This window comes from Nuphar pumila, chromosome 5 (assembly GCF_984573655.1).
Source record: "Nuphar pumila chromosome 5, dmNupPumi1.hap1.1, whole genome shotgun sequence".
Taxonomy (NCBI): Eukaryota; Viridiplantae; Streptophyta; class Magnoliopsida; order Nymphaeales; family Nymphaeaceae; genus Nuphar; species Nuphar pumila.
The window spans coordinates 19965622-19974784 of NC_143253.1; the positions used below are offsets into that span (position 1 = coordinate 19965622).

Consider the following 9163-nt stretch of genomic DNA (forward strand, 5'->3'; position numbering starts at 1 on the left):
GATGTGCAAATAGACTAACCTATTCATAGAATCATAAGCTGTAGAATTTCAAAAAAAAAAAACATACAAACCAATCGAGAACCCACGAATCTAGCTTCAAATTTAGATGCTAAATGTTGATGCCTTCGTCTAAAGGGTTTAAAGCCATATTATGATAGTAAGGAAGTGATATTCATCATTGAAAAAATAATACGAGGGTTGAAACTTTGGTGTGCATCCAATAGCAAGCAGAAAGATGCCATGACAAGACCTGGAGAACTTTGGCACAGAGCTATACATGCATAACCAAGGAAAACATGACTCAAAACACAATGAACGAGACAAGACAGCAGCAACACTTTCGAACATATCCTACTATAAATTCAAGATCAGAATCTACCCTTTTCTTCCAACAGATCAACCAACAAGTCAACAACAAACCTTGCTGAAAACAAAACTTTCTGGATCTGATGATAGGAAAACACCCTTATGGAGACCCATCAAAAAGAAAGAACTGAATGCATGAACGCTAAAAAAACATAATTCTAAAAGAAATTTACAGGCTCCCAAGAACCCTCATGTTCTATCTATAAGACTAGGCGGCTCATATCAAAGGGGCTAAGAGAAGTACCACCAGAACAGACAAGAATTTAATCAACAACAAAAACTAACTACTAACAACCGACAATAACCAACCTGTAATTGTAGCCAATGCATATGTTTTCAAGAATATGATCCATAAAGACAAGAAAATTCATTTCCAAGTTGAGACCAGGTTGCTGCTAATACAAATTAAACATGGATCATGAGAAGGCGAAGTAACTTGACAACCGCTGCAACAGGATGACACATGACTGACTTTCAGAGACCCATAGTGAGCGACGCCAACGACGACTCTGGACCTTCTCAACCCTCAAAGGGATTCTAGTACTCACTGGAACAGTAGCATAATGAAAGATCAATGCGTGCAGAAAACATTCGTACCATATCAAAAGAATTGAAAAAAAAAAGTTTCCAAAAGAACTTATTCTCACAAAAGAACCAATAAGATACTTTAATATTTTTCGGTTCATCATGTACAAATAACAATAGGAGGTAGTGGCATGGGGACAAAAACAAAAACATTTGAATACAAACCTGTTCCTCCTCATCAGTCGCTGACCTAGGAGAATTCTTTGACTCAGATGGCTTCTCCGCACCACAGTTTGCTCTATTGCACTTGGTTCTAAATGGGTAATTAATGTTATTACACTTTTCGCATTTCCAACTACCCTCAGGCATACTTGATTCTGCAGTTCCAGCATGGCAGTGGAATAAAAAACTGAAATCAGCATCAATGTACTTTCACGAATATAAAACTGTACCACAGATACCAAAACATGACATATACTAAATGATTATGGCAATCCCCATCAAGGCATTCTCCTTAATGGGGTCAAGCAGATCACACCTCATAAGTCAAGTGTGATTAATATCAACCACCTATTACCAAACATGTTTGGATCAAATTATGGAAATCATTCCATTTCTACCATTTGGTGTGAGTGTGTGTGTCTGTGTATAGAGAGACACAAAGACTTACTGGAGCCTTTTGCATTGTCAGCCTTTCCACCCTGAAATCAGTAAACAACGGTGCCTCCATCAGTGAACCAAATCCATAAATCAAATAGAAAATAACAAAAGCACGGACACTAGAAGTAGACCTAGGTATATTATGCTTCTATCACAAGACCAAAAGGAAACAAACAAAGCGGACACAACAAATCGTAGCCCGCTATGGAATGGGACAACTGAAAACTAACCTTTGACTGAGTACCAGGCTTGGGAGTACCACACTTCCTCATGTTACAAACAGATCGGAAGGCAAAATTAACATTTCCACACTTAGGGCAGGTCCAGTCACTATCTCGCATACCATCTGCTTGATGTGCATACTTTAATCGAGTAAAAATCACTGGAAAAAATGAATCAATGAAGGTCACAGTGAACAATCCAGGCTTACCTCCACCACGTTTTTGGTTATTATCATCTGCAAATGGGCCAGGCCGAACACCCTGAAACAGAGTTCAATTCATAATTCAAAGTGGAGAAGTCGGGCCCCTGTGATCTTCAAAGTATGAACACACTGTTTATTCTTGCAAACGGAGTAATTATAAAATGAAAATTGACAATAGAAAACGAATTTATGTACATGCAAGGGCCAGGAGAGAGAGAGACTCAGTAAGTTTTGTGGATGGATTAACAAGAATCAGCAATTAAATTTGAAACTAGATGGAAGTTTGACTAGAAAAGAACAAACAAGAAAAGAAAATGCAGATACAAATACTCCAAATTACATAATTGATAAGTTACCATGACACCAGGAGCCACAGGCATCCCCATTCCATATCGGTCCATAAGAGAAGGCATACCATATACTCCACCTGGGTTACAAAGGAGAAAAGAAAGATAATCAACAGTCTCACAGGATATGAACAACATTAATGGAGATCCATATGGTTTCTTCTGAAAACAAAGTTTTGCATTCAGAAAATAAAATTGCCTCTAAAACCATCTGATATCAAACAATGTTTGCATCATTACCAGCTCCCATTACAGATCCACCAGAATAAGGATTTGGTCCAGACATCATAGGCCCATAAGGACTTCCACTAGGAAGGCGGTTAGCATAGTCGTAAGGATAGCCCGATCCTCCAGAGAAAGGGACATTGTAAGGAGGCATTGAAGTTCCACCAAAGAAAGATGACCCATATGGTGGCATACCAAGGTACATTGACGAAGCACCACCAGGACCCATGTAGGGAGCTGATGAGTTGAAACCTTGAGGAGCTTGAGGAGGTTTCGCAGTTTTCTGGAAGAAAGTAGCCCGAGTTATAAATATATCATAAAGAGAACAGCATTATGAACCACTAACTTAAAAAGAGATCTTTCAAAGACCTTGCTAGTAAAAAGAGAAGCATAACGACCAATACACTGAAAATACAAAACCACTAGCAACTGATCATTTTATAGTATTGCAATTTAGACTATGATTGATAATTTGATATGGAATAATGCATACAGAAGTCGTCCAGTGAAATAATCAACCATCTTTCAAGTTTCATCCCATGACTCAAATTTAACATGGTCAGGTGCATTATGAGTTGTTTCACGATTACAAAACCTTAAGCATAGCATACTACTAAGCTTCACAACTGCATAAATGAAAAGTACAAAATTATGATTCTAATGTTAGAGAGTAGAGAATCAAAGTTGCTGACTAACTATGCATATTAATCCATGCCAATCACCAGAACAATAAAAGGAAGAAGGAACATCACGGCATGTCGGCCAACTTTTTTTGGTTGAGAAGAATGAAAAAGATTTACTAAAATAAGAAAGGTAACAAACAGTCACCGATATACAAACATAAAGAGAAAGGAATGGGAAGAAACAGATGTTCAATGATTCCAATCCTAGCTCCGCCTACCCGAGATAGATCCTTTAAAGCCCAACTGCCTTTGGCACGGTAAAGAATGTCTACCTGGATATGCTGGTGAATAGCAGTAAGGCAAGAGAAATTTTCTTAAAGATCCTATCATTCCATTTTAACTATAGACCCTAGTGACCCACTAAGCAGTAAATAGCCACCACTTCCAAACAGACCACCATTTGCATGACCTAATAAGAGACTCTAGGACAAAGAGAAGATCCCTAAAACATGTTTCTGACCTGACTCAGACCCGATCAAGAAAGGTGAAACAACTTCTGAAAGGATGAGCATAACCAAAATAGGTGTCAGCTAGTCCTCTTCACAACCACATATCAGACAACTGCTGGAAAGACAACACTGTCTTTTAAAGGTTATCAAGGGTGTGCACCTTTTCCACTAGGACCAACAAAGAAAACAATGTTGCATGCGGAGATAATTCCTGCTCTCAAGCACATCTCTAGGGCATAGATCCAAGACTTGCTCCAGCCTTGCAAAGCAGGATGAGAAAACTGTCAAGAATACATTCTTAGAAGTCTCCATTGAAGGCCGTCTTGCTAGTTGAATTAACACAAAAAAGGTTCCCAGGGAAAAGTAATCAGTCAACCGGTTCTTTATGTTTGGCACCTAAAGAACCATACCAATGATGCTGACCGAGCCTTTAAATCTCAAAAGGTAGCACTCTATGTTTAAGATCATTGATCCCAATTCTCAATAGCTGTAAATTTGATAGTGTTCGAAATAAAACCACCTCAAGGACTTAACGCGCAGAGGTACATTAAATACTCAATAGATAGAGATGTTCTATCAATAGTCATCACAAAAAGGAAAATCAGGACATCAAGGTGGAGTTTGCCTTTTCCTGTAGCTAAGCACTGGATACAAAGAGGCCCAAGATACCTGGAAGATATCAGTCAAAGGACGGACCGACCCCTTCCCTTGTGACTCATGAGTGAGGCACCAGCCATTATACTAAAGAGAGACTCAATTATCACCTTGAAGGCCCATAACAACTGTTTCTTTGTCTAATACGAACACTGGATGGTTGAGTGTGGCTAACAAGAAAATTTGATTTAGATGTAATTACCTTTTTTTGATGGTCTGAGCCCTGAAAGTAATGTTCAGAATTGATCAGACATTCAGAATTTATACATAATTTGGCTAGGCACAAGCAAAAAACTTCCAACATGCTTATCTGGCTTTGCAAATGGATTTACTAGCTATTGATGACAGGTCTATCTTAATTTGGCTGCCCTCACAAAAGGCATGCAGAATGATCACAAAATTCACATTGTACTGCAGCATCGCTGAGAGTTTTTGGATGCCTGTGCAAAAGGACTGGCTGATTCTTCACTGCCAGATTTTGACCTTTGAAGCTGAACAACCCATGTAAAACCTAGTAACAGTTTCTTCTTTTGGTATTCAATAAAAATATATTTGAGCAAGCAACTATTCTTATGTGCAACAATCAGTAGTCAGTAAATCTCTACAATTTTAAATTTCTAACCTACATGACTTAGATTGCTTGTGACGTGGAAGAATCATTTCAACAGAAAAATAGCTCATAAATAGAAGCAACAAATGCCAAAAATGGCTTACTTTTGGCACAAAATATGAATCACATGACAAATAGAAACATGCCAACACTAAAAATTGGATATGGAGCTAACATATTCGCATGTCCAAAAGGGCAAATAAAGGCTTCAGTGAACCTTCACATTATATTGTCCAAAGATATATAATTTCCCAACAACTAATAGAACTGGAAGAGAGAATATCTTGATATTCAAACATTTCATAGGTCTAGTAACAGCTCCAGCAGCAAAATATAACTGACACTTTGCAAGGAAATGAAATAAAATCACAACATAAACAAATAATTTTCATAAATCTTCAACAACTCGCAACAAATCAGCAACCCACCCAGTATTTAAAACAAGTTGAGATGTAAATAGAAGATAAATACAGAGCAGCACAGAATTTTGCTTTTATTTTATCATATATCTGTGTATCATGTGCAAACTCGTGTCAAGCATAGCCAACACAAACTACCAAACTTTTAGGTTTAAAACTGCTGATTAAATCATTCCTGTGTAAATAAAGAGGCTGATGCTGCACCCACTATTGGTATAACAAATGTAGATTAATTGAGCAAACACTGCATTGCTATATTATCCACGTATCACCATAACTAGAAGGTTGACTGTAGTATTAGGTCAAACAGGTGAAGCATACTTGTGCCTCCAAAATAACTTGGACTTTAAAATCTTAAAATTTTATATCTTACAGGAATCTAATCAAAGAATACCATGCACATATAATAAAGTTGCTTATTTAAATTTCAGATAAATGTCAAGGATTTTAAAATATGTACCATGTTATGATCTGTGGGCCTCGATTGGGTACAATTTCTCATGTTACAAGTGGTCCTAAAAGAAAAGTTGACATTTCCACAGCTAGGGCATGTCCAATCATCTTCTCTACGGCTACCTGTATTGACCACAAATAAGAACATGAATAATAGAAAAATAAAAACTCAAGACCAAACTCTCTGGTTGATGGAATAAAAGCTACAGAGGAAGAACTGAAAAAAAAATAGTGGAGAATAGAATTATAGAACATGCATTTTCTCATCTTTTATTACCCACTTTGATAGAAATTGAAACAACTTCAAGCACATTTGTATCAAAAAAGAGCAATGGCAGCTTAAACAATTTCAAACTTGGTTGCAGCAAAGAATATTTGAGATATAGATTGCCTACATGAAATGGAAACAGCGTACAGATTTTGGTCTTTACAATATGAAATAAAAGAGAAGGTAGCAGAGATACAAAAGGTTAAGATTCTATTTGGATGCACATACTACAAAACCTGATTTATCCAATAATTTATTTGGATTTAGACTTAAATAGGGATAACACTTTCCAATTCAGATCCAGTTAACTTCTTGTCCTTATTAGATACAATTTGACAATGTGTGTCAATGATTTCATTCATAATCTTGTCAGATTAAGATTTTGAAACCCCAAGGCTCAAGCTAACACCATCAGGTCTAGTCAAATATTGGAAAGAGCATCTGGATCCAGCTAAATGGTAATTCAGTCAGTTGAATGAACAAACAAAACATAGAGAGAGAGAGAGAAAATGACTCAATAACTGCAGATTAGAACCCTTCACTTGCAAGTGTCTAATGCATGTGTACATACAAATGGCACAGAAAACCATGTTTTTGCGGTTGGTGGGATGTTCAAACTGGAAAATACAAATATAAAAAGAGTATAAACAAAGATACACATACCATCAGTTCGAGCGCGTTTGGTTGCAGAAGAGTTGCGATTATCCACCTATGAAAAGAAAATTAGCACAAGAAAGAGAAAGTCACTAGAGCACAAATTTTAGCTTGTGCATATTTCACCAGAAATTAACAAACAATCTCAATAATGAATAAATACTTTAGCACAAAGTTGCCAGTCGATGAAGTGGGAGCGGGAAGCGATACGGGAAGTGAGGCACTTTCAAAATTTTAGGAAGTGGGAAGCGTGGGACGACTTAAAAGCGAACCAAGAATCGTCTCAAAACCGACCTAAGAAGTGAACCGGAAACGAGGGGGAAGCGAAAAAAAAGAAAAAAAAAAGAAAAAGAAAAAAAAAGAAAAAAAAAAGAAAAAAAAAGGAAGAAGCGAGGGGGGAAGCGAGCTTCCCCAAAATGGGAAGCACACTTCCCAAAAAAAATGGCGCTTCCCAGCGCGTTTCAAAAGCATGGCGTTTCGCGCTTTGGGGAAGCACGCTTCCCCACTGCATATGAAGCTTCCGGTAACTCTGCTTTAGCATGCAAAACAATATTAACATTATGAATTAAAGCATATGAATTATGTGAAGCAATGTAAAGAGGTCAACAATTATCAAAACTAGATGACAATAATGAAACATATGAGAAGTAAACATGGATGGGATTTTTTCAAGCAAAAAGGAAAAATAAGGAAGCGTCCATCACGAATGGTTCAAAGGAAAACAGGCCAGAAACATAAGGAATTGAGAATAAACAAATAAGGCGCTAGAACATATTTTGACACAAGGAAATGGTCGTCATGAACAGCTGATTTATGTTTGAACATGAAGCAGCTGTAGAAGTGCAGCTCACTTTACATATGAAATACATGTAAGTGCTCTAAGTAACACCTTTTACAGCTTGTAGAATTCAACCATTAATACATATATGCAAAAGCTAATAGGCAACTAGCGGGAAATATTGTGCATCCAGGACAGTGGCAAAGACAATGTTTAAATCAACCACAATTGGGGTCCTAAGCAGTACCCAATTCCCAAGTACCCAGAATCGGTAAAAGCCCATGAACTTCGACAACCCAAATTCCCTCTATCCCTAAATGCCAGTGAAAACAGAAAATGTTACCATACTGCCATCTACACCAAATGATGTCAAGCTGAATCGGCCCCATCTTAGCAGAAACGGTCACAGGCATAAACAATGAACCATACCAAAGACCCAGTGCACATGTTCATACCAAGCATGAATGCAGTTATCTTTTTCTGGACCGCATAATGTGGAAAACAAGAAACAGTGCCCACAGTAGATATAAAGATCATGAAGCATACTCGTTGTTCACACTATGTGCCCCTCGGCTCAATCTCGTAAGTTTGATTTCTATGTTTCCATTGATCTCCCGTTAAAACCCCTAAAACCCACGCACTCAAAACTATATTCTTCGCTTTAATATTTTTCTAAAACCTACAGCAACCAGCCCATCGACGCCAAAATATTGCACGTAAACTAATTATTCACGCTATAAAAGATCACAGCCTTAAAATGCCCAAAATTTATCAACATAGAACCTAAAGCAACTACGATATGTAAGATGATACGAATGATTCAAAGGTCCCAACGGAAAAAACCCTAGAAGCACCAAAACAAAACAAAAATCAATAACTAAAACCCTAGAATCGCCAACATTCCAGATATCTGTAGGGAGAACCCCAGAACTCAAAACGTCTCGTGAAACACAACTTATGAAACACTAGAATGACCAAATCTAGCCTCAAACACACGCAATAAAGAGGATAAAACCACAATACGGCTAAAACTCATTATCGACTACATCGTAAACCAAAAAACTTGATGACAATCGAACCCCATCAATCAGTACATGGAACAAAACGCTATTTGACGCGAATTACGCCAATTCTCGAAATTATGCACCAAATTTCTCAAGGAAAAAAACAAGAAAAACGAAGTAATGGAAAATGGCGCAGCTCAGATGAGGAGAAGGGTCACCTGAGACATTGTTCCGTGAAGAACAGCAAGACTTTTGGAAGAAGATAGACCGCAAATCAAGCGTCTCGCTTCCTCTCTCTCTCTCTCTCTCTTTGCCCTAAAACGAAAGGGGAAGTCGGGGGGGGGGACGCTAGGGTTGTTTATCTAAGGCCGTAATGGCGGAAAAGCCCGTCAGCTTTTCACAATATTTACGAAAATGTCAAGGGCAAGAAGCGAGCGAGCCTATGCTAGGGTGCAACTGGGTCTTGGGTCTGGGACCAATTTCATGAGTCAGTTTGGTTGGAGCTGTAGAATTTGACTCTACTCCGTCGACCTTAACCGGAGTCAATTGAGGATGAGTCTGATCCGGTTTGGTTTGGATATCCAACTGACTGATTGCCTATGTCACCAAGATACTAACATGCAATGCAGGTTTGACCCGTGTGT

At 38.0% G+C, this 9163-nt stretch overlaps 1 protein-coding gene across 1 annotated transcript; it reads right to left on the bottom strand.

Moving 5' to 3' along the window:
• Positions 1–666: 666 nt before the first annotated feature.
• LOC149837030 (ranBP2-type zinc finger protein At1g67325-like) lies at positions 667–8839 on the bottom strand. The gene is made up of 10 exons (XM_090005768.1): positions 8738–8839; positions 6747–6792; positions 5823–5938; positions 2563–2830; positions 2332–2402; positions 1982–2033; positions 1782–1897; positions 1562–1592; positions 1117–1268; positions 667–913 (listed from the first exon to the last, which is right to left on the bottom strand). Exons 1-10 carry the CDS (start codon positions 8744–8746, stop codon positions 911–913), a joined length of 864 nt encoding a protein of 287 aa, XP_089861894.1. The 5' UTR covers positions 8747–8839; the 3' UTR covers positions 667–910.
• Positions 8840–9163: the final 324 nt, after the last annotated feature.